The sequence below is a fragment of the Manis javanica genome, chromosome 4, assembly GCF_040802235.1.
Source record: "Manis javanica isolate MJ-LG chromosome 4, MJ_LKY, whole genome shotgun sequence".
In the NCBI taxonomy this organism is placed as follows: Eukaryota; Metazoa; Chordata; class Mammalia; order Pholidota; family Manidae; genus Manis; species Manis javanica.
This window is the reverse complement of record NC_133159.1, coordinates 592,968-614,752: the sequence shown is the minus strand read 5'-3', so window position 1 is coordinate 614,752 and position 21,785 is coordinate 592,968. Positions and strand designations below refer to the sequence as shown.

At 61.9% G+C, this 21,785-nt stretch overlaps 3 protein-coding genes across 7 annotated transcripts; 1 reads left to right on the top strand and 2 right to left on the bottom strand.

Annotated features, from left to right (window-relative positions):
* Positions 1 to 2: 2 nt before the first annotated feature.
* Positions 3 to 4,897, bottom strand: VWA1 (von Willebrand factor A domain containing 1). Of its 5 annotated transcripts, XM_073232997.1 has the most exons (5): positions 4,741 to 4,867; positions 3,864 to 4,574; positions 3,204 to 3,761; positions 1,318 to 1,596; positions 3 to 1,233 (listed from the first exon to the last, which is right to left on the bottom strand). In XM_073232997.1, exons 3-5 carry the CDS (start codon positions 3,511 to 3,513, stop codon positions 896 to 898), a joined length of 927 nt encoding a protein of 308 aa, XP_073089098.1. In that variant the 5' UTR covers positions 3,514 to 3,761; positions 3,864 to 4,574; positions 4,741 to 4,867; the 3' UTR covers positions 3 to 895. The 5 variants fall into 5 exon arrangements, with proteins under 5 accessions (XP_073089098.1, XP_036855551.2, XP_036855553.2 ...); XM_036999656.2 differs by lacking the exon at positions 3,864 to 4,574 and having other exon boundaries at positions 4,741 to 4,897; XM_036999657.2 differs by lacking the exon at positions 3,864 to 4,574 and having other exon boundaries at positions 1,007 to 1,233; positions 1,334 to 1,596; positions 4,741 to 4,897.
* Positions 4,898 to 9,545: 4,648 nt separating this feature from the next.
* On the bottom strand, positions 9,546 to 12,346 carry TMEM278 (transmembrane protein 278). The gene is made up of 2 exons (XM_017645585.3): positions 12,059 to 12,346; positions 9,546 to 11,230 (listed from the first exon to the last, which is right to left on the bottom strand). The coding sequence occupies exons 1-2, from the start codon at positions 12,329 to 12,331 to the stop codon at positions 10,970 to 10,972; spliced, it is 534 nt and encodes a 177-aa protein (XP_017501074.3). The 5' UTR covers positions 12,332 to 12,346; the 3' UTR covers positions 9,546 to 10,969.
* A 2,887-nt stretch (positions 12,347 to 15,233) lies between these two features.
* On the top strand, positions 15,234 to 18,883 carry ANKRD65 (ankyrin repeat domain 65). The gene is made up of 3 exons (XM_037000106.2): positions 15,234 to 16,354; positions 16,572 to 17,103; positions 17,639 to 18,883. The coding sequence occupies exons 1-3, from the start codon at positions 16,128 to 16,130 to the stop codon at positions 18,041 to 18,043; spliced, it is 1,164 nt and encodes a 387-aa protein (XP_036856001.2). The 5' UTR covers positions 15,234 to 16,127; the 3' UTR covers positions 18,044 to 18,883.
* The last annotated feature ends 2,902 nt before the right edge of the window (positions 18,884 to 21,785 follow it).

Sequence of the window (21,785 nt, the reverse complement as noted above, 5' to 3'; positions counted from 1 at the left end):
GCTCGACTTACATCTGATTTACTGTACTTTAGAGTCTGGGAGGTTAGTGGGGAAGAGGCGGCGTGAGCACTGAGCTGGTGCAGGCGGAGGCCGTGCCTGGTGGGGCTGCAGTCAGAAGACGCTGCAGGAAGCGCTGGGATGGACTCAGCCTGCAAACACTGTCCCCGGCCCCAGCATGGAAGCCCCCCACCCCGAAGCATGGGCGCCTCCTGCGACCGCTGGGGCCCACAGAGCGAGCTCTCCTGCCTCCGGGGCCCTGAATGCCAAGCTCCCACCCTGTTCCCCAGAAAGATGTCACCTGCATCCCAGTGGCTGTAGCTGGGCCCAGCGGGGTCCTGGGCAGGAAGGCACTGACCCCCGGGCCAGCTGGGCGTTCAGGTGACGACCGCCTTTCCACCCGCCCTGCCACTGAGCACGGTCACCCTCCCAGCACTCCTTCCCGATTTCTGCCAGATCCTGTCCGCTTCAGGAAATCCTCGGGCGGGGGCCAGAGCCAGCACCTGCCCTCCGCCCCCACCAACCGTCATCCAGGACCTGAGTGGCCATGGGGACCCCGCGACCAGCAGGACCGAGCCCCCTCAAAGCGATACCAGCCCTTGCCACAGGGGTGTCGGCCCTCCACACAGCGGGGAGCCTGTCCTCCAGTCTGGGTCTGTTGTTCTCAACCCTCCCCCAGGCTCCCGTCCACCCCCCCGCTAACTTCTACCCGAGGACACCGCCGAGGGCCCAGCTAAGGGGCCGGGCAGCGGAGGGTCCGGCGGGGAGCTGGAGACGCCGGGCGGGGAGAGGACGGGGGATCTCGCGGAGTCGCCGAGGGCAAGGCCCTGGTCACGGCGGCGGGCGCCTCCCGCGCCGAGTTCGGGAGAAGGGGGCCCTGCGCGGGCGGGGCAACGGCTCAAGGCTCCGGCCCCCCGGCCCCGGGCGGCGGCGGCCGCGGGGCGCGGCTGCGCTCGCTGACGGGCGTGCAGGCCTTGGCCGACATCGCCCTCTCGCGGCCCGAGCGGAAGGCGGCCGTCACGGTCACCAGGTAGGCGGTGCCGGGTGCCAGGCCCTGCAGCGTGGTGCTGTTGCGGCCCGCCGGCACGTCCACGCGCTGCGCCGCGCCGCTCCGCAGCGGCCCGAACTGCACGTGGTAGCCGAGGGCGGCGGCCGGGCCCAACGCCGGGGCCCAGCTCACGCGCAGGCTGCGCGGCCGGGCGTGCGAGATGACGATGCGCTCGGGACCCGCCTCGCCTGCGGGGAGAGCGCGCGTGAGCGAGGCCCCGCCCCCGGCGCCCCCGGCCGCGCCCCCCGCCCCCGGCGCGCGCCCCGCCGTACCCGGCAGCGTGCGCACCCGCAGGCGCTGCGGCCTCACGAGGCGCAGGTTGGACTCGGGCACCAGCGCCACGTCGTAGTCCGTGTCGGGTTCGAGGCCGGCCCAGGCCCAGCCCGTGGCGTTCCCCGGCAGCTGCTCGCGACGCGCGGTTCCCGGCTCAGCGCTGAGCGCCACTTCCAACACGTAGTAACCTGAGTCGGCGGTCAGCAGGGGCGGCCAGGCCAGGCGGAAGCCGCTTGGCGTGACCTCAGAGGCATGGAGCTGCTGCGGCTGCATGGCGTCTGCGGGAGGGGCAGGGGGTCAGGGAAGACTAGGGGACAGGAGGCTGGGGAGGCAGGCCAGCCTCGCCACGCCCAGCAGATGCTGACGATCCGCAAGACGGTGCTGGGCTGGGGAAAAGACAGGCGTGCAGCTCCCTACTTGGGGCTCCCTCAGGAGCGTGCCTGCCTGCCTCAGCCCCAAACCCGGACCTGTAGGGAGCTATCACGGCCACCTCCCATCCAGTCCAGTGCCCAGGACAGGACCCCTAAAAGGTGGCAGGGCCCACAGTGGTATCTGAGAACAGACAACCAGCACAGGGTCGGCTCCACTCTGGACAGTGAAGGCAAAGGGGCCCAGTGGTGCGGTCAGGAGGAGGGAGGGTGCCGGGGTATGCCCTAAAATGGAGACGTGACACCAGGAGCAGCTGCCTCAGGTCCCCAGGAGAGTGGGGACTACAGAGTGCAGCCCCCTCCAAACATGCATTACTTCTGAGCCCCTGCGTAGCCACACAGCTATCTGAGTGATGGGTGCAGGCGTGCAGGCTAATAAATGTGTGGGCAGGGCTGAGTCCGCTGGGATCTGCTGCTTCCTCCTTTAATGCTTGGTGCCCCAGCTGCCAGCCTGGCACTCACTCTCCTGCCCATTCCCCACACTCAGACTCCACCCCCAATCCCAGGAACCCCCACCCCAGTGTCTCACTGCCAGCCAGACTCGGGTTTTTCCTGCCCAGCTGCTTGCCTTGCCTCCTGCAGTCCCCTCCAGACTCAGCTGACCCAGGGTCCACCAGAGGCCAGGGGTTCCTAGGGGAAATCTTCAGAAGGACCCTCTGTATCTCGCTCCATACCGCAGCCCAGCCCCTTCCGGTTTCAGGTGGATGATTAACCCACAGGCGGACACTCAGGAAGAGCCCTGGTGTTGGTGACATTTTCCATGGGCTACCGCAGGCCGAGCCAGTGACCAGGCCCTTCATCCCCAACCCCACTCCGGGAGGTGTGGCCAGGTCAGGGGGTCCAGAACACAGCTCCCAAGGAGGAGCTTAGCCCCTGCAGGGGCCCTCCCTGGCCTGGCCTCCTCTCCAGCAATTCCCATGATGTCCTGTGGTGCAAAACCCACTCGCACCTCTCCAAGGCCATCCTCGCCTGAGGTGTCGGGGTCTGAGCTGTGTGTCCGGGCCTCGCCTGACCTGCTGGCTCTCCTGTCCCCAGGCATGGTGGCCCTGGCACCCATACAGAAGCGTGTGCTGCTCACCTGCAGAGTCCTTGGTCCTGGAACCTCCCCACTCTTCCTCTCCACTTCCTCCCACCAGATGTGGCCCCTCGGCCCCTCCACCCACACCAGTCCCCCACCTCCGTGGGGGCCTACAGCAGAGTCCCACCTGAACATGTTTACTCAGGCCTGCCCATCTATCCCACCACAGCCCAGACAGTGGGGCACACAGACCGCACGCCTGGGATGTGTCCCTGAAGGATGCACAGAGAAGCTGTGTGTGTCACCTCCCTGCCAGACCCAGGGAACACCACTGTCCCCACAGCCCTGGCCCTTGCTTCAGGCACAGGAGTTCCTCTCCCCACACTTCCCTTCCTGGGTCCCCAGCTGGGGTCCCCAGGCCCTGCCCCCACCCACCTACCAAGAATGGAGCCCCTCAGCTCCTGGGCAATAATGTGCAGATCGTCCACATCCACAAAGTGCAGGTGCTTCTCGGCGGGGGCCGAGGCGGCGGCTGACAGCTCCAGGAGGTTGCCACGGCCGGTGCTGACGATGAAGATGGTGACCCCCAGGTCCTTCAGCTCCTGCATGGGGGGCCCCACGGGGTCGCTGGAGCCACCATCGGTCACCCACACCAGCACCTTGGGCACCCCTGGCCGGGCCCCTGCTGCCTCGGCAAACAGCTGCTCCTTGGCGTGTGCCAGTGCCAGGCCGGTGTTGGTGTCGCCCATGCGCTGGGCCGCAGTGCGTATGGCATCCTGGACAGCCGCACCTGAGCTGTGCTGGCTGAAGGGGAACTCAGTGTGCGGCCGGCTGCCCACGTGCACCAGGCTGGCACGCAGGGCCTCAGGGCCTAGGGGCAGCGGGGCCGCCAACTGCCCCAAAAACTCCCGAACTCGAGAAAACTCATAATGAGACACGCTGGCTGAGCTGTCCAACAGAAACAGCAGGTCCCCCTGGGGGGCTGATGCTGTGGGGCCTGGGGGAGAGGGAAGGGTTCAGCCCAAGGTGGTGGCCACCAGACATCCCACACCCAGGACAGAACTCCCAGGGCCTGAGCTTTCCCTTAGCTGGTACTCACCTTTACCCTAGTAGGCCCTGAAAACCTGCTCAGTGCCACCCAAAGAGTCCCAGGGCACTGCCCTGGGTGGGAGACAGGTCCACACCATCTGTGGGTTCCAGCTCTGCACCCTGGCCATGTCCCTGGGGTGCTGTCTGGGCTGGTGTGCCCTCTGTAAAGGCAAGCTGACCCCTCCAAGCCCCCACACCCTTCTTTTCCTCGGCCAAGTCTTCCAGCAGGCTGGAGCCAAGGGTCCTAGCCAAGCCCCCAGGAGAGGTAGGTAAACAGGCCTGGGCCATGGGGGCTGCTCCTTCAGGCTTGGCTTCCAGAGAAGCAGCCTCCAGGCAGTACTAGGTGGGGGTAAAGGGGGCACAAGCAGCTGGGGAGACCGGGGGCAGAGGTGGAGGGATAGCGGGGAGACAGGGCATGATGGCAGCTCCTCCCACAGCCCAGTCAGGGTGAAGTCACGGCCCCGCTTACAGATGATGCCAAACCTCCCGTAGCCCCGTCTCCCGCTCCATCTGAACCCAAGAAGCAGGTTACCTGCTGCAGCAGCCTCAGGACCCTACTTCTCCCGGGCATCCCCCTTCCTCCCAGCACCTGGGTTGGGGGCGCGGGGGCAGATGCGCCCCTCCATACTGGAACCTGGGGTGTCTTGGTTCTGGTCTGCGCCTTGTGGCCTCAGGTTCCCCAGTCGGCTAGGGCGACTCCAGCCCTCTTACCGTCCCTCCCCTAGGCATTATTTGAAGGAGTGGGAACAGGGGCGGCCTCCCCCACAGACACCTCCCCCTCGCCGTCCAGGCCCCGGCGATCCGGCGCAAGGTTTAGCCGCCTGGGGCATCTGGGCCCCCACCTGCTCGGGTGGTGGGGTGCCCGACTGGCCGCAAGCCTCACTCACCACGCTCGGCGCCGCTCAGCGCCAGCGCCAGCCGCAGGCTCAGGGCCAGGCCGAGCGCCGTCCAGGGCAGCATCGCGCGACGGCACCGCGGGCTCTCGGCCTCCGCTCGCCGCTGGCTCGCTCCGGGGCTGCAGGGCGCGCCGCCGTGCAGTAGGGACTCGGGCCCCGCCCCCGGAGGCCCCGCCCCCGGAGGCCCCGCCCCGGCGCGCGCTCCCCGTGTGCCGAGACGCACAGACTCCGGGGAGGCGCGCACACGGGAGACCCGCTGCGGCCCGACCCGCCGCACTCAGCTCCAAAGCACCAACGCATGGGCAGACACGCGGCCTTCCTTTATGGCTGCGAGGCTGTGGGGTCCATCCTGCCCCTGTCCCCAGGCACGAGGGGAGCAGGGAGCCACCACGCTGCTATCCCTAGTACCACTACCCAATACTCCTAACCAGGTATTACTGGAAGTCCCTTAAAGCCAGGCCCAAGAGAACCCCATGGGTTGAAAGGGTAAGGGTGACGCCAAAAATGTCTCCCCAGCAAGGGCCAGGCCCTAGCCTTGCCTGAGCCACAGGGCTAGGGGAGCGATGGTGCTGGGCGCTGGGGCATTTGTCCCCAAGTTCTAAGAGGGATTGGAAGGCTGAACTTAGGATGCAGAGCATTGGGAGGGGGCAAAAGCCTGAGACACTTGAGGGCAAGTTTCCTAGGGTGCCCAAAGCTCCCACCCCGCATGGCTTCTTGGAGGAAGACGCAGAGGCTGGGGACAGCTGGTTAAAGCCCTGTGCAGAGTAATCATGTTGGACCTATCGCTGTCCTGCCCGGTGAGGGGCCTAGGGCCGGGGCTGAGGTCAGACTCCAGGGTGGAGGACAGACCTCCAGCAACCCACAGGAGATGCCCTCTGGAAGGACAGTGAGCTAGGAGCTTTGTGACCTGGGATCTTCACTAGGCCACACCAGAGAGGGCTGGCTTCAAGGGGCATCTCGAGGGAAGCTCAGCCCCTTAGTGCAGATTCTCTGCCCTTAGGTGAGGCAGCAGTGTCCCCTAAGCAGGGGTTGAGGTCCAAGAGAGCCCCAACCCCCACTCCTAAAATGCCTTCCTGTGGGGTAAGCACTGTCATCTGCCAGCCACTCTTCTCAGTGGAAGTGGAGGGCGCAGGTCCCGCAGGGCTAGGCGGTGGGTCTCTACGAGGATGTCCCCACCCCAAGGATGCTCAGCAGGGTGGACGGATAGGACTCCGTGGTTTTCCTTCCGCCCTTTCTGGCAGGTGAGAGCCGGCTGCGAGACCGGCTGCAGCTCCGACTTTGCCTAAAAAAGGAAGCAGCTCAGCTGGGCCTGAGGAGCTGGGCAGGAACAAGCAAGATCCGTGTCACCACCGCCCCCACCCCTTGCCGGGAATCTTGGCAGTGGTGGCCATGCTGGCTCAGGTCCACAGGCCTCAGGCCTTGGCTGGGACCAGAGATTGCCTGGTGCTTCCATGTGGAAGCAGTGGGCTTGGGCCCCCAAAGCTCAAGGTGTGCTGCCCAGAGGGGCCTCGCTGGACGCCCAGAACACAGCTGCTGTGGGCATGGAAGCTGTGCGTGGTGGCCAAGGGCAGGCAGCAACTTGAGGAGGCCTGGGGTCCAGTGGGAAGCTGACCTGGGGGCACTGGGGAGGCCCGTCCAGGTGGACACACACACACACTCCTTGGTTCGTCATTTGCTTCACTGGGCAGCCCCCTGCTTGGGACAGGGAGGTTGGCCACAGCGGGTCCACCCTGCAGTGAGGCAGTGGCCCCTGGCTGGTCCCCCACTCCAGTGGGCCAGGTGGGCCCCAGGCACATCTCTGCTCACACTACTGGGCTGACAGGGAAGTTTCCGCCCCTTCTGGAAAAACTGAGTGGGCCTTCTTGGCCATGACTCAGGTCCTCGAGGAAGCAGCCACCCTCCTCCCTCCAGCCTCTCCACCAGAGGGAGAAATTATGGGAGGCCCAGCCTTGGCTGTGGTCAGAACGGGCCTCTACCCAGCCTTGGCTGAGCTCGGCCACCTGCCCTGGCTGCGAGTTCCTTGTCAGTTGTGCCCAGAGTCAGCCCTGCTCGCACAAGCAACTGCGTGACCCTGGGGAAATGCCCCCACCCCCCACCCCAGCTGGTGGGGCTCAGCTGCCACACTGCCCCTGCTGCCAGCATCCTGGCAAGTCTCATTCCTGTGTCCTGCATCTCCGGAGAAGAGGCCTGCATGGGCAGATGGAGGGTCCCTAGGGAGTGCGGGGGTCAGCCAGGGGTGTTGTGGTCAGGGCCAGGGCTGGGCTTCAGACAGACGCCAGAGGAAGCACAAATATAACTGCCCGGAAACCTCCTCTCTGAAGGAAGACAGGCCAGGGGTGGGGGCAGAGAAGAACAGAAGTGGCCAGGACACAGCAGGTCCTGACCCACAGCTCTCTTCCTCCCTGCGCCAGGACCCTGCCTGGTCCTGGCATACTAGGGTCCAGAAGGAAGGAGCAGCCTGTGTGGCTGAAGCAGCGGTGTTCCCACAGCCTTGCCCAGTCCGGAGTCCCCGGGCATCACTTCCCGGAGCTGGCCCACCCTGCCTGTCGGTCTGCAGGCAGGTGGACGGTTCCGAGAAACCCAGGGACGCTGCTTCCCGCAGGCCCTGCCCCGCCCTGGCCAGTCCTCGGGAACACTCCCTCCTCCGCATAACCGGGCCTCTGCAGAGAGAAAGGGCCTTTTGTCCCCAGCTCACTGTGGTCATAGTGACCCCAGGGAAAAGGGCAGCTCCTGTGGCCTCTGACCCCATCCCTGACTCCAGTGAGGCACTCTGCTGAGCAACCCCCAACCCCGGGGGTGCTGGGTACTGTTTGTCATGTACTTTGTATTCCACACATGCGCCCGGCAACGGCTGGGTACATGGAAACAGGAAATGGGGGGGCAGCTGTGTGGACCTGGGGCTGTGGTGTGGGCTGAGCCTGAGGCCCCGACCCCTCCCCACAACAGTAAGTGGGGCAGAGGGAGGGGCGGCCAGAGCAGCAGGGCCCAGTGGCCCTTCCACACACCCTGCTGCCCCACCCACACATTCTTCCAGACTTGACCTGCCTGTTTGCAGCCAGCGACGTGCTGGGGCCTGAGGACTGGACCTGAGGGTTTGGAGGTCCCGTGGACTCACTCCCCAGGAGCCTAGGCCTGCCCCCTATAGCCCCAGAGCCCAATGTTGCCAGGCTAGATGGGCAGTGGCATGCTTGCAAAGATGCCTGTCTACTTATTTTCCCTGTGGAGGGAGGGGCCACATCAGGTCAGATGGGCGGGAGCTACAGAAAGTGCCAAGATCATGGTGTAGGGGCAGGCCCCTGTGTGAGGGCAGAAGAGAGGCCTAGGGGACAGAGAGGGTGGGGCCCACGGCCTGTGCAGGGGCCTTGCAGGAGATGCCTGTGGAAGTGGAGGGCGCCAGTGGAAGGCCCAGAGGCAGAGCCTAAGGGGCAGGGGCTGGGAGGCAGAGAGGAAGGCAGGCATCCAGGACACTCTGGGGTTCTCAGCCTGGGCAGGGCGTGGACTAGTGGGCCCTTCCGGAGCAGGGCCTCTAGCTCGGGCTCCCTCTGCTAGAACCTTCGGTAAGGGAGATGGGCATGGCACCTTGTCCCAGCCCCAGGCAGAGTCCAGGCAGGCCTGTACCTGGAAGGAGAGAGTAGGGAGAGACAGATCTTTGTCAACACCTTGGTGGGGGTCCCCAGTGGTCGGCTGGGGCCCAGGGACCAGGGGGAGGGGCCCTAGCCTTCAGGGCCAGCGCAGGCTCTGCCTGTTCCTACCAGCCCACGCACCCCGGCACCCTTGCCTGGCCCACATGCCTGGGTAGGGCAGGGTTTACGCCTGGTTTGGGTGCAGGCTTGGGGGACGGAACTGCCAAATCCCCTGGACCTTTCCTAGCTGCTCATGTTGTCTGAGGGTGTGCCTGCAGGCACCTGAGTTCCTAGGAAATATTTTGTGAATTAATAAATGACTTTAGGCAGGTCAGGGAGCCTTGCAGAGCCCAATCTCCTTGCCCAGGGGGTTGGGACAACACCCCTGCCCGAGGAGGGAGAGGAAGCAGACGGGATGCACGCATGCACATGTTCACACACACATAATGCCCACAGACAGACAGGCCACACACCCACCCACGTGGTGGAGGGTCCCCAGTGACCAGGCATGTTCTACACATCAGGGGCCTGCCCATCTGGGGTAAGAACCTTCTCACCCAAAGTGGAAGTCTCTGCCCAGCCCACCCAGTAGTGGAGTGCCTCCACCCTCCACTTTCTTGACAGCTGGCCCCTAAAAGCAGATGCCTAGGCCCCTTCTGTGAGCCTCCCACGGTCCCCCACAGGTGTTCTTTTTGTGAGTGGGTGAGGCAGAGCTGGGGCCAGCTGGGGACTCTGTGGGGCCTCCGGGCAGGCCTGGGAGGCTGGGGCCCACCTTAGGAACTGGCAGGCTCAGGCAGCTGAGCTCTGCACGGTGGCCTCCCTACCCCCACCAGGCCCAGCTGTTGTTTTGATGACTCCAGAGCCAGGCCGCCCTCAGGGGAGTCCTCATCCTAGACGCCTGGGCAGGAGGGGAAGGAAGGCGGCTTCGGACCAGGGGAAGCTACCCTTGGGCGCTGGGCAGTCAGCCAGGCTCCTTTCTGACGGCGCAGACAATTGGAAAACCCCAAGGCCTGCTGGAGCTGAGCCAGTCACCCCCTGGCTCTGTTCACAGATACAGAATGAGCCCTGGGCCCCACCAGACCCTCAGCCCTGAGCCCGGACCCTGCTGGTCACCGGAGGAGCTCTGGCCTACAGTGTGCAGGGTCCTTTAAAAGACCTTTAGCGGCCACCAGATTCTGGATGAACGACAACAAACTTGCATTTTTAATACACTTCTGGGGTTACAAGGAAGTAAATATCTTCAAGGCCTTTCCCCCCAAAATCAGCACTAAAAATAAATAAGTGAACCACTAGAACAGTGAGTAGAAACCAAGGATGACGAATCGAATAGGAAAGCAGAGATCCCGTGGACAGAGAGACGGAGAGCCACGCAGCAACCGGGAGCAGGTGGGGACAGCACTCCGCAGAGCCCAACCACCAGACCAGCACCTGAGCGGCGCCCGGGGGGAGCCTGGGTCGCAGATGGAATCCTCTCTGGAGGCGTGTGGCCTCAGCATTTTCACAGGTATGGGCTGACAATTAAGAAGCAGTAAACATTCAGAGAAACAATATGCTGTTCGTGAGATTCAGCGGTAACAACAAATAACAGACTTAGAACCCCAAAAACTAAGAAATGGGAATTGTTTTGTACAGAATATAAAATAATTATAGTAAAATGTTCAAGAAAGCAAAGTGAAGCTGGAGTTCATAACTGCACATATCGCAAGAGACTATAAAAAATGATCAGACTTGAATCAACAGCAGGTGTAATTTTAGGTATGAAAGTACAGTAAGTTTAAACCAAACAAACGAGTTGACCCGCAGATCAAGCACAGCCAGTGAACTGGGCGACTGGAAGAGGGAGATGAAGAAATCGCTGGGAAGACAGCAGAGAGGCGAAATCAAAAGGCGAGGGGATCTGACGTGGGAATAGGAAACGTGCAGCGCCCGCCCGTTTGGGTTTCCCCAAGGAAGGGAAGGACAAATGCGAGGCGCAAGTGAAGCGAGAAGGGCTGAGAATTCCCCGGAACTGATGAAAGATGTGAACTGGACAAATGGGAGACGGTGCATACATCCACTGGAGGCATATCCACAACTGGAAACATGATTTAAACCACAGAACACAGAAGCTCATAAAATCATCCAGAGAAAACCGGCAGCCCCCACGGTGGAGGCCATCCAACCCCTAACCCTGGTCGCTGGCCGAGCCCTGCAGCCCCACGGCTGCGCCCCTGGCCCAGGGCGGGGTCGGAATGTGGGGTTGCCCGCCTTTTCAATCGCTGGAGGCCGGCCGGCTCCCCCGGCTTGGGGGCCGCGGGGCTGCGGGAGCCGGAGCCAGGGCAGCCACTGCGGCAGAAGCCAGGGAGACCGCCTTTCTCTGGGAGCCACCTCCCTACCCCGGGGGCTTCCCAGCCTCTGCGGCAGGGGGACTGCTGGGTCGGGGGAGCGTGGGGAAGCGCCCACCGGCCCGGGAGTCTGGCGCCATCTCGCGGCCAGGCGGAGCACTGCGCACGGAGCCCCGAGGCGCGCGCGGTTCCCGGGACCGGGACGCAAGAACCCTCCTGACCGCGACTACAGGGTTTGGAGGGCGCGGGGTCCTTCGGAGAGGCATCTGGGGATCACACCCGGGCGCAGAGCTGCTCCCCCTCGTCGGGGTGGCGTCCCGCCCGCCCCCGGTCGCTGGCCCCGTGGTGGCGACGAAGTCTGGGGGTCCAGGTGCGGGGCGGCAGCAGCGGGCGGAGGCGCCGGGCCAGGCGAGCGCGGGTGGCCGAGGCGAGTACGAGCAGCGGGGGCAGCGAGAGGAAGCCGAGCGCGATGAGCGCCGCGGAGCTGCGGTCTGAGAGCAGCGCGCGGCACGAGGGGCGGGGCGCCGGGTGGACCTGGGGGCGGGGCAGCGGTCAGTGCGGGGGCCCGGGAGCAGGTGGACGCGGACGGGGGCGGGGCAGTACCGGTGGGTCAGACCGCCCGGGGCTGAGCCGAGCCAGACCTGCTGCGCCAACGTGGGCGTTCCGGGATCCAGACAGTAAACGGCCCCAGTAGGAGTCCTTTTAAGGGTGGTTCAGAGGATTGCTACCGGTTACCCCACCTGGCTTTCCTACCCACTCTGCTCTCCGTGGCCCTTCCTGTGTGGGCATCGGGACCCCTACCAGTGGCTGGCACCAGCTGGCACCATCTCCTCTTCTGTGCCCGTGTCCCATCCTCCTCCCCTGCCTTATGCCTACAGAAAGGGGGTACGGCCATCTGCTTGCCCCTTCCCTGCCTGGGACCAAGCCACTGCCCATTCCACTTGGGGAAACGCAGCCCAGGGCAGGAGGGGATTGCCAAGGGCCGGGCTCTGTTAGGGGTGGGCGGCATGCCTGGGAAGGGCTGTGGACTGGTAAGATTGACAATTTCATCCAGCCTTCTCCAGAACGCCCTCTTCTTCCTACTGCCCAGCTGCCCAGGCCCTGGTGGCCCCTGGTACAAGACTGGGAGGCCTCAGGCGAGGGAAAGAGTCGTCCTCTTGGGCACAAACAAAAGCCCTTCTTTTTCTGTGGCCAGTGGGGGAGGTTTGGCAGAAGAAGGGGCTCCCCAGAGACGGGCACATGTGTCTGAGGACAAGGGGGCCATGCTGGGGGCAGGAGGATTCACCTTCAGCCCCAGGGTCCTGAACTTCCACAGGACCCCCACCCCCGGGACCCCACCCACACTTGCGGGGCTCAGCTCACCTTTGAGTGGCACAGGACTCCCAGGGAGACGACAGCAGCTGCAGGCATCAGCACCAGCAGGAACGCGGTCGCGGGCAGCAGGTGGAGCATAAGCCTGGCCAGGGCCCAGCCAGGCAGCAGCAGGGTCCCCAGGCTGTGGGCCACCAGGCCTGCCCACCCTGGGGACAGCAGGGCTGAGGCCTGGCGGCCAGGCAGCCTTCCAGGCAGCATGGGTGCCGTGTCTGAAGTGCCCCCTCCTTCATCCTCCTCTGTCTCCCTCTCCTGTTCACTCATCCTGTCTCAGGCAGCAGGCCTGGGGGGCTCAGAGGTGCAGGCAGAAAGCAGGACTGAGACCCCCAGGTCAGACCCCCGCCCAGACCCCAGCAGCCAGGTAGTGGACCCTGCTGAAGGGCAGGACCCTCCAGGTAGGTCCAGGACTGACCTCCAGTTACCAGAGCCACACCCCTGCCTCAGTTTCCCCCACTGCCAGGCCTCCCTCTGCCAGGCAACCACAATTCTGGCCCCGGCCAGTCTCCCCAGCCAGCTCCTGTGTGCTCTGGTCGGGGCTGGCACAGCTGTCCCTGCACAGGGGCCCTCCTCCCTTCTGGTCCCTCCCACCCCCCTTTCCAGCTCCCCAACATGATGACTTCATTCCATAGATCTTGACTCTGACAGCCACTCCATCAGTGGCTGCCATGCAGCTGTCACCTACCCTATTTCCCAGCCATAGCCCCTGCTGGCCCCCTTATCCCCCAACCTGGCCCCACTCAGCTTCTGTAAGACACTGGGTGCTCCCCCCTTAAGGCTGTTGAGGGCAATGTGCAATGCATAGTGCACAAGGTGGGTGTCTTGCCAATGGGTTTCAGCCCCAGGCAAGTTTGCTATGGATTCAGTGTGACCAAATAAATGACAGTAGAACGTTCTTGGGGTGAAAGGGTCATACCCAAACGTTATTTCCAGGTGGCAGGTCAGTCACTAAAATCCCTTTCACTCAGAGCAAGTCTGCAGGCAGCAAGCTAGTCTCTCCCCTTGCCTCTGGGCGCCTCTGTCTGCACAGCCGTCCTCTGGGCCTCTCTGCACAGTCATCCCACACAGCCATCCTCTGGGCCTCTGTCCTCGGCACTAGCCACCACTCCAGCCTCTGCTCTGCTCTCCTGCAGCCTTGTAGCCCTGCCACCGTGTCGCCCAGAGCACTGGGCAGAGCTCTTTTTATAGAGTCACCAGCCATGAAGTGCCCACAGGTGTGCAGTGAGCTAGTCAACCACGGCCAGGTGAGAATCCTGGCCACAGGAACTCTCATTTTATCTGCAGTGGGAGTTCATAGAGCAGCTATGATTACAGGAACCCTTTGTGCTGCAATCCACACCATCCTGAAAACAGTGGAACATGTATTCTGTTGTTTCCAGTCGGGAAAATTAGTCCCAGCCCTTCAGAAAATCCCAACAAATTTACTCAAGTGTTAACTAAGCTGCTGGTAACTCCTGTCAGTCCCCTGGGGTCCCACGCGCAACACATGGGCTCCGAACACCACTCGGGAGACTAGCTGACACAAACTGAGCGGGTTGTCTGGGAGCTGAACAGACCGGGAGGGGAAGGTTACCCTTTCACACCTCCTTCCACAGCTGGCTCTCTCCCCTCCAACCTTTCCACTAACATTTTCCATGCTTCCAACGCTCACCAACTCCCTTCAGATAGGGATGAACGGGAACATGGCAGCAGCTCTGCTCAGCGCAGGGAAGGCAGCAAGCCCGCGGCCCACCCCCTCAGCAAGGCTGAGGCTCCCCTGCAGCAGCGCCAGGCCCCCAAGCCCCGCTGCCCAGCCCACACCCACTTACCTATTCTCAATGGCATATACATGCCCACATCTCAGAGTAGGTGTTCACTTATTCAGATGGTGAAGTTGGGGCGACAAGTGCTGCAGATGATGGCGTTTGGGTAGACAGAGTTCAGATGGTGCGGGTACCAGTCCTGCCTCATTTCTAGGTCCCACCCTCTCCTCAGGCCCTCAGTCCTTTCAGTTCCTTGTTCAGCAAAGCCTCACTGAGCTGCCCCTGGGCCCCGACTGCTCTAGGCTCTGTGGTTTTGAATGAGGCCAACGGAGGCCTCCCCCCCAACGGGGAATGGGTCTGCGCGGGCGCCCCTACAGCCCTGCATGAGTCCACAGAGGCCAAGTGAGCCGGCTGCAGCGCCCTTTGCCACAGGCCCCACACAGCTTGCACTGCCCTTCCCCTTCAGTAGGCCTATCAGAGGCGGATTCCAGGTGGCTTCTAGGCGTCCCTGGCTCCGATGAGGTATGGGCCTTTCCACCATAACCCAGGGTACAGCTGCTGCACAGTGGCTCCCCAGCAGTGGGTACCCATGTCTTCCATGCCCTCTGTCATCTGACCTGGTTCTTTTGGTGTCATTCTGGGACCAGGGGAGCAGAGAGCCGACACCTCTGCTCCTCCTGATTTCGCAGACTGCTTAAGCGGTTCACCACCCAAGTCCACCCAGGGCGTATTGCTTCTTTACCAGCTGGAACTGCCAGCCTGTGTGATGCACCCTCATGGAGCCTTCATTCCAGAAGAGGAAGGTAGATGTTCAAAACAAAATAGACAGGTACCTCCATGAGGTGGTAAGCGCTAAGACGAAAATAAAACAGGGTTAGGAACAAGGTTGCTTCAGATAGGAGGTCAGGTTCAAGGGCCCCTCTAGGGAGGTGCCCCGTGAGCAGTGACTGAGGCTCATGGGGTGGACCCATGGGCGTGGGGGTGGGATGAGGACCCTCAGCCCCTTGCCTGCAGACCCACCTTTGGGACCTGGCACCTGGAAGGGCTGCTCACTAAGGAAGTAGGGGCACAGCCAAGGCTCTGTTAACCCTCCCAGGATGGGGGACAGGGCGGGGGCATCAGGACACCTCATTCCTGGGAGGAGGGTGGGCTGGAGGCAGAGGATGGAGGGGGCTAGGGTGGAAACAGCTGCCCCGAAGCTGTACTGCTCCCTGGTAGACAGTCACAAAGAGCGGCTGGAGGAGAGAGGCTGCCGGGGTCACCACACCTTGTCCTGTCTGGGCTCTGGGCAGGCGATATTATCTGAGACTGGAGGACAGCAAGGCGCCCTCAGGGCCGGGGCAGCAGAATCAAGACGCCGACCCCGGCAGCCTCACTCACCCCCTTCGGCGGGGTCACTTCTCCACCTTCCACATGGAGAGGCCCCTCCTCTGAGCCCCTCCCTGGCCAGGCTCCGTCCTCCCACTGCGGGGCCTCCTCACAGCCCTCACTGGCTTGCATCAACCTGCTTCCCAGGGGTTTCTATCCTCTACCCCCTGTCTGAGCAGCCTGGCATCTGTGCCAACCTTCTGTCCTAGCATCTGTCAGGGGGAAGGGTCCCACCCCGCCCTGTATGCCACCTGAGTCTGGAATCAGGAGAGAGGCCAGGCTCCCGCACAGAGAGGTGGTCTTAGCCAGCCAGGACAGGTGAGGGAAGGGGCCTGAGGGAAAGACCCTTGGGAAGGCACTGCTCCCTGGGGGCAAGTCCTGGCACATCACAGGCTGTGCTGTGGGAGGGGCCGTCCTCCCGGGCTTGTTCCTGCCTGCCTGGTCTTTGTCTCCCAGGAGGGAGGCCACACCAGGGGCCCTACCAGTTGTCAGGGGAGAGAGGGTGCCAGGGCAGGACCTGCTGGAAGGGAGCAGGCAGGGCCTCCCCTTAAGTCACTGGGTAAACAGTGTGGGGAAGTAGGTGTCAGCCTGGCCCAGGAGGCAGCTCTGCTCCCCAGTCCCCCAACCACCACCAACACACAGACGACTGCAGCTCTAGCCTCCCAGCCCTCCCAGACTAGACGCCACCACCTGCTCCCCTTCAGGAGGGGTTTCATGAGAGGACCACCAGGCTGTAGGAACTGGGTGGGGGGTGGCATGGAGAGGCCCCCCAGCCGGAGGACAGAGCGCTCAGGCTGGCTGCCTCTAGGGGTAACTGGGAGCCAAGCCCCTCAGGCTACGTGGTGGGCCGCTCCCCCACCAGGGAGAGAGGTCCTGTGTCAGACCGGGGACACACGGGCTGGAGCCGGCACACATGCCTTCCAGCATCCGCCAAGGATTCCTGTTCCTCCCAGATGGACTCCGGGAGCTCTGCGCCCGGGGAGCAGGGCCCAGCAGAGGCCGGGGCAGAGGCAGAGCAGGAGCTGCGGTGGGTGGAGCTGGGCTCCGAGGAAGCCCCGCGAGCTGAGACGGAGGGGCCCAGGGCTCCACAGGCCTGCGGGCACCTGCTGCAGGCTGTGTGGAGGGGTCACCCGGGCCTGGTGACCCAGCTGCTGCAGCAAGGGGCCAGTGTGGCAGAGAGGTGAGACCCAGCGCTCAACCGGGAACTTCCATCAGTGGGGGCTGGGGTGAAGGGGTCCTTTTAGGCGGTTGGGGCGGTCCCTTCTCTGGGCAGGGGAGTCAGCCCTTCACTGGCAAAAGCAGCAGGTCCCTTCCTGGGCAGGGCAGCGGTGGGGGCCCCTTCAGCCAACGAACCACCCGTGCCTTCGCCCACACGCACCCCCAACCCCCTTGCGCAGGGATCGTGCGGGTCGGACCCCGCTCCACCTGGCCGTGCTGCGCGGCCACGTGCCCCTGGTGCGTCTGCTTCTGCGGCGCGGGGCGCCCGTGGGGGCTGCCGACCGGGCGGGGCGCACGCCCCTGCACGAGGCCGCCTGGCACGGGCACTCGCAGGTGGCCGAGCTGCTGCTGCGGCGCGGGGCCCCGGCGGAGGCGCGCTCGGGGGCAGGCCTCACGCCGCTGCACTGGGCCGCCGCGCTGGGCCGCACGCTGCTGGCCGGGCGCCTGTTGGGCGCACCCGGCCCGGGCCCCGGGGCCGCGGATGCACGCGGCTGGACCGCGGCGCACTGGGCGGCCGCGGGCGGCCAGCTGCCTGTGCTCGAGCTGCTGGCGGCGGCCGGCGAGGGCCTGGACGGCGCCCTGATCGTGGCAGCCGCGGCTGGGCGCGTGGCGGCGCTGCGCCTCCTCCTGGTGTGTGGGGCGCGGGTAGACGCCCGGGACGGCGCAGGGGCCACAGCGCTCGGCCTGGCAGCGGGCCTGGGCCGCCTGCAGGTACGTCCCGGCCGCCTCCAGGGCTGCACCACCCCGACCCCGCTGCGGGGCGGGCGCAGACGAGCAGACCGCTGGGGCAGCGTTGGGGGGGGACGAGCTGGCGCTCTCCGCTCCAGCCTGTAGGGTGGGAGGGTGGCGTGGGGGGCTGGCCACCACGGTGGAGCGCAGCCTCGCCTCTGGAACCCGGGAGGGCGCCCGGCCCGGCACTCCGGCTTCATTCTGGGTGGCCAGCACAAATAAATATTTGCTGAGCCCCACGAGTGTGCTGGAGTCCAGCCAGCCCCCAGGGGGCGTGGAGCGGCGGCAGGTGATGCTCGTGCTGGGTCTGGTATGAGAAATGATTAGGGGGACATGGGACTCTCCATGCAGAGCTCCTCCAGGGTGCCATGGGCACTGGCTCACTCACCAAATGGGGAAGCAGTGTGGACAAAGAGGCAGCTAGGAGGCGGAGGATAGATGAGGTGTGGGTCAGGCAAACACCGTGGGGCTTCAGCCTCTCACCACCAGCCCCTGCCCTCTGCCCTCCTTCTCCCAGGACATGGAGGTGCTGCTTGACCACGGGGCAGATCCACGCCTCAAGGACTGGCATGGCCGTTCAGCCCTCCACAGGGCTGCGGCCAGGGGACACCTGCAGGCCGTCCAACTGCTAGCAGCCTGGGGAGCTGAGGTGGATACCCAGGACTTACTGGGCCTCACACCCCTGCACCATGCTGCTCGGGGAGGCCATGTGGAGGTCACCAGCCACCTCCTGGACAGCGGTGCACAGGTCAACGCCGCTGGCTGGCTCTGCAAGACCCCCCTGCACCTTGCCATGGAGCGTGGCCATGGCCCCACCACAGAGCTTTTGTTGAGCCGAGGGGCCAGCCCCACTCTGAGGACACGGTGGGGTGAGGTGGCCCAGGGCTTGGTGTCTGAGGTCTTTGGAGAACTGGAGTTCTAGGGAACCACAGCCCCAGGGTCCCTGAGCTTCTCACTTCCAAGCCAAGCCCACACAGCCAGGACAACAGATGGCTCCGTGGGCTTCCACAGCCTTGTACGTGCCAGGCTCCTGTCCCCTGGGCTGAGGGTGTGTGCCAGGCTCCTCTCCCCTGGGCCTGCCTGCTTGGATGGAGGGGAGAGCAGCCACAGGTTCTGGGAGGAGAAGGGGGCAGTGGCCCGGGCCCGTGCCCCTGCAGTGGCTCCAGCCTGCCCCACGCACACTGGCAGAGAGACTGAGCCATGGGGACAGACTGACCCAAACCTGCCAGTCTCCCCATGGTCCATCTGCCCTGGGCTGCTGCTCAGTTGCTCTCGGGACCCTGGGGCATTCTTCCTGTGTCTCTTAGATCCACGATTTGTTGGCATCGATTAATCACAGGACACATTCGCTAACACTTCCTCTGACCCAGAGTCCCTAACCCAAACCACCTATCTCACACACTCAGCCTGCCCCCCTGACCTAACCTGCCAGGTCCAGGCACCAACCCACTAGGGATGGCCCCTGTGCACCCAGGCCCACCAGGCTTATCAAACAAGCCAGCCCTAACTGCCCCCTGGCCTACCGGTGGGAATCCCCATAAAGGCTCTGGTCTGGGCTGCCCATCTTTCCTGCTTCTGCCCGCTAATGCTGTGCTGCCCGCTGTGGCCCCTTCTCTCAGAAGCAGAAGTTATGAGAAGCTTCTTTCAGTGGCACCAACCTCCGCCTGTTGGCCCTCAACCATGAATCAAAAATCCCGTGGCGCAAGAGAAACAGGAGGACAATCGTCTCTAATTGCCCATTTCTGTATTCTGTGTGGAGACCCATTGCCATTATTCCATTTAAAAGTAAAGTTTCTCTGTAAGGACAGCTTTGCAGGTCAGATTTCATCTTTCAAACATGAGAGTTGTGCCAAATTAGTACCTCTGCCGGGGCCATGGGTGGGCTCGGATCCTACCCCAGGGCAGCAAAGGCTTCAGGGAGTTTGAGGACATGTGACGTGTGCTGCTGGGTTCAAGGAGCCTGCCAAGTGCAGAGTGGACTGTATCTGGCATGGGAGGCACTAGGGGACTGCAAGATGGCTGCGTAGCAGTGGAGGTGGGGGAAGCAGGCAGAGCCCTTTGGACTTAGTGATGGGCTGCATGTGGGGGCCCAGGAAAGGGAGAGATGGCTCCTTGTGAGGCTTGGGACCCGAGATGGAGGGGTAGAACTTTTATTGTAACAGGTAAAGATGACCCACAGGAGATGAGACAGGGGGAAAGGGGAGTGACACCTTTGGAGTCCTGAGTAAGGATAGTTTTTAAAGTTTCGGGGTGGACCTCTACCCAGCTGGCTAGCACAGTCTGTGGGTGCTACCCTCAGAGTGCACCCAGAGCCCCACTGCCTCTCACCTCCCCGCTGGTTGTCTGGCAGCTGCATCCGGGGAGGTCTCTCCTAGCTCACTTGGTGAAACCTCAACCTGGTTGCAGGAGGGCTTTAGACTCTGATGGGGAAAGAACTCTTAATTAGGTGGAACAAGTGCCAGCAAGAAAGGAATTCATTAAAGTGAGAGTAGGAGCCAATGTCAGCAGCCATCCAGGCAGTACAGAGAAAGGGGGAGCAGAGGGAAGAAGGAGCAGCTCCCTGAACTGCTCAGCGCAGGGCAGGTCCCTTGCCAACTCCTAAAGCCAGTCACCTAGTGTCCAATGTCCGCTTGGATGTGCACAATGTGGGAACTAAGTCCCCACCACCCCAGGATTTGTGGGAGCCACAGAGCACTGGATAGAGTGCATTTATGTCCTGAGAATTTCCACTTCCCTGCTGGTCTGAAACAAAACAGGGAGAGAGAAAAGTACTGTGTTGAGACTAGAAAGCTGAATGAAACAAGCAACGTGACAAAGACATTTACCACCAGAGGTGGAGGTTGGAGAGTTCTTGTCTTCATCAAGGAGAATAGTTTGGAGACAAGTGCAATCAGCTTATGCAACAAGAAAGCTTATCTGATAAGACAGTACACACTCTGATGTATGCAGGTGACCTCAGAGAGAAAGTGTGCATAAGGGTTTAGGGCTTGGGGTTTTACAGGAACTTTTGGGTAGGGGTCAGCATAAAGCATGATGTACACAGGTGATTCATAATTCCTTTGAAGTTTTGTCTTAAAAATAGGGTTATTCAGGTGACTGTGTTGATCCAGATCTCAGCATTCTTTACCCAATAGATTCATTTACACTTAGGAAGTTTATCTCCTGTCCTAGTTACAAAGTTACTTAATTGACTAAGGGCTGGGAGAGGAAGAACAGCCTATAGATTACCTTAAAGAATAAGCTGGGCCCATTTCGCAGGCTAAGTAGGTTTCGCAATGACATGACACTTGTCCCATTTGCCTGCTCTATCTCATGTCCCCTATGGACCAAGCCACCGTCAGCCGTGCCTGGAATATCGCACAGCCAAGCCAGCCTCCAGCCTCACTGGTCTTCCTGCTTCAGCCCCTGCCTCCCAGTAGTCCATGCATAAAACAGTAGCTGTAATCTTATTTAATAAATTGGCTGATGCTACCCTCCTGCTCAAAACACCCCCAATGGCTCCCTTTTATGGAGAGTGAAGGCCATTCGTGGCATATGATGTGTTCACAGATGTGACTATTTGGGCCACCAGAGTCTGCCAAAGTGATGCTGTGCGACTTTTCAGGGTGGGCCCAGATGGCAATAAGTTTTCCTTCTGTATCGCCATGCCCTGCAGCTGCTCTGTAAGCAGTTTGACTGCCCTGAAGCGGCCATGCTGTGGGGAGGCCTGAATGTGACGTGGTAACCAAACCTCAAAGTCCTTACATGAGATTCAAGCCCTATATATGCTCATTAGCTTCCATTTCCGCCTCCAAGTTGCTCATGGAGGTACAGGGGACTGCCCCGGGACCCTCACTTGCTCCACTCCAACCACATTGGCATTTTTGCTCTTCCTGACTATACCAGATGTGCATCAGGTCCTGTGCATCTGCTATCTGCCTGGTTCCATCAGTCACTTCCTTCTTTTACTCAAACATCCCCTTCCCACTGTTCTAACATACCCTAAGATTGTACCTCTAAAAAGGAAGGCTGTTCTTTAAGCAGAATGCCAATATATGTGGAAAGAATGATGCAGTTAGAGAATCAACAATGGATGCTCAAAGAGTGAGTGCAAACCTGACAAGGAGCAGGGTATTTGTTCAGTCTCAGAGCCTGAGGTCACACAGGGGTGCTCCGCAGGTATTCATTCCAGACTACACTGGCCATTTAGCTCCATGTCCACCACAGCTGACAGCATGCTTTTCCTGGCAGCCCCAAATACCACTGAGCACAGCAAAAGGCACTGGGGTCTGTCCATTTCTGCCCAACACAACATTCTCTAATAGGCAGACTTTGCTTCAGAACTATTGGGTTAGCCAAGATGTTGTCCAGTCTGCATCCCATTTGAGGCCCTCTCTAACAGGCATTACATGATACACCTCTGTAGTCCTACCCCTATCTCCATGTCTTACAGGAAGGCCTGTCATGAATTCACAAAGTATTTCTCTACAGCTATTTATTAGTTACAAACATAAAAATGGTAAAGAAACCTGGCAAACAATACCTTAATCAAGTGGTCAAAGCTGACATCATCCATGTTGGGATAGGCTGCCATAATGGCCTTCTGATACCATGAGATGAGGATGAAATACATAGTTGACCCTTGAACAACGAGGGTTTGAACCTTGAGGGTCAACTTACATGCA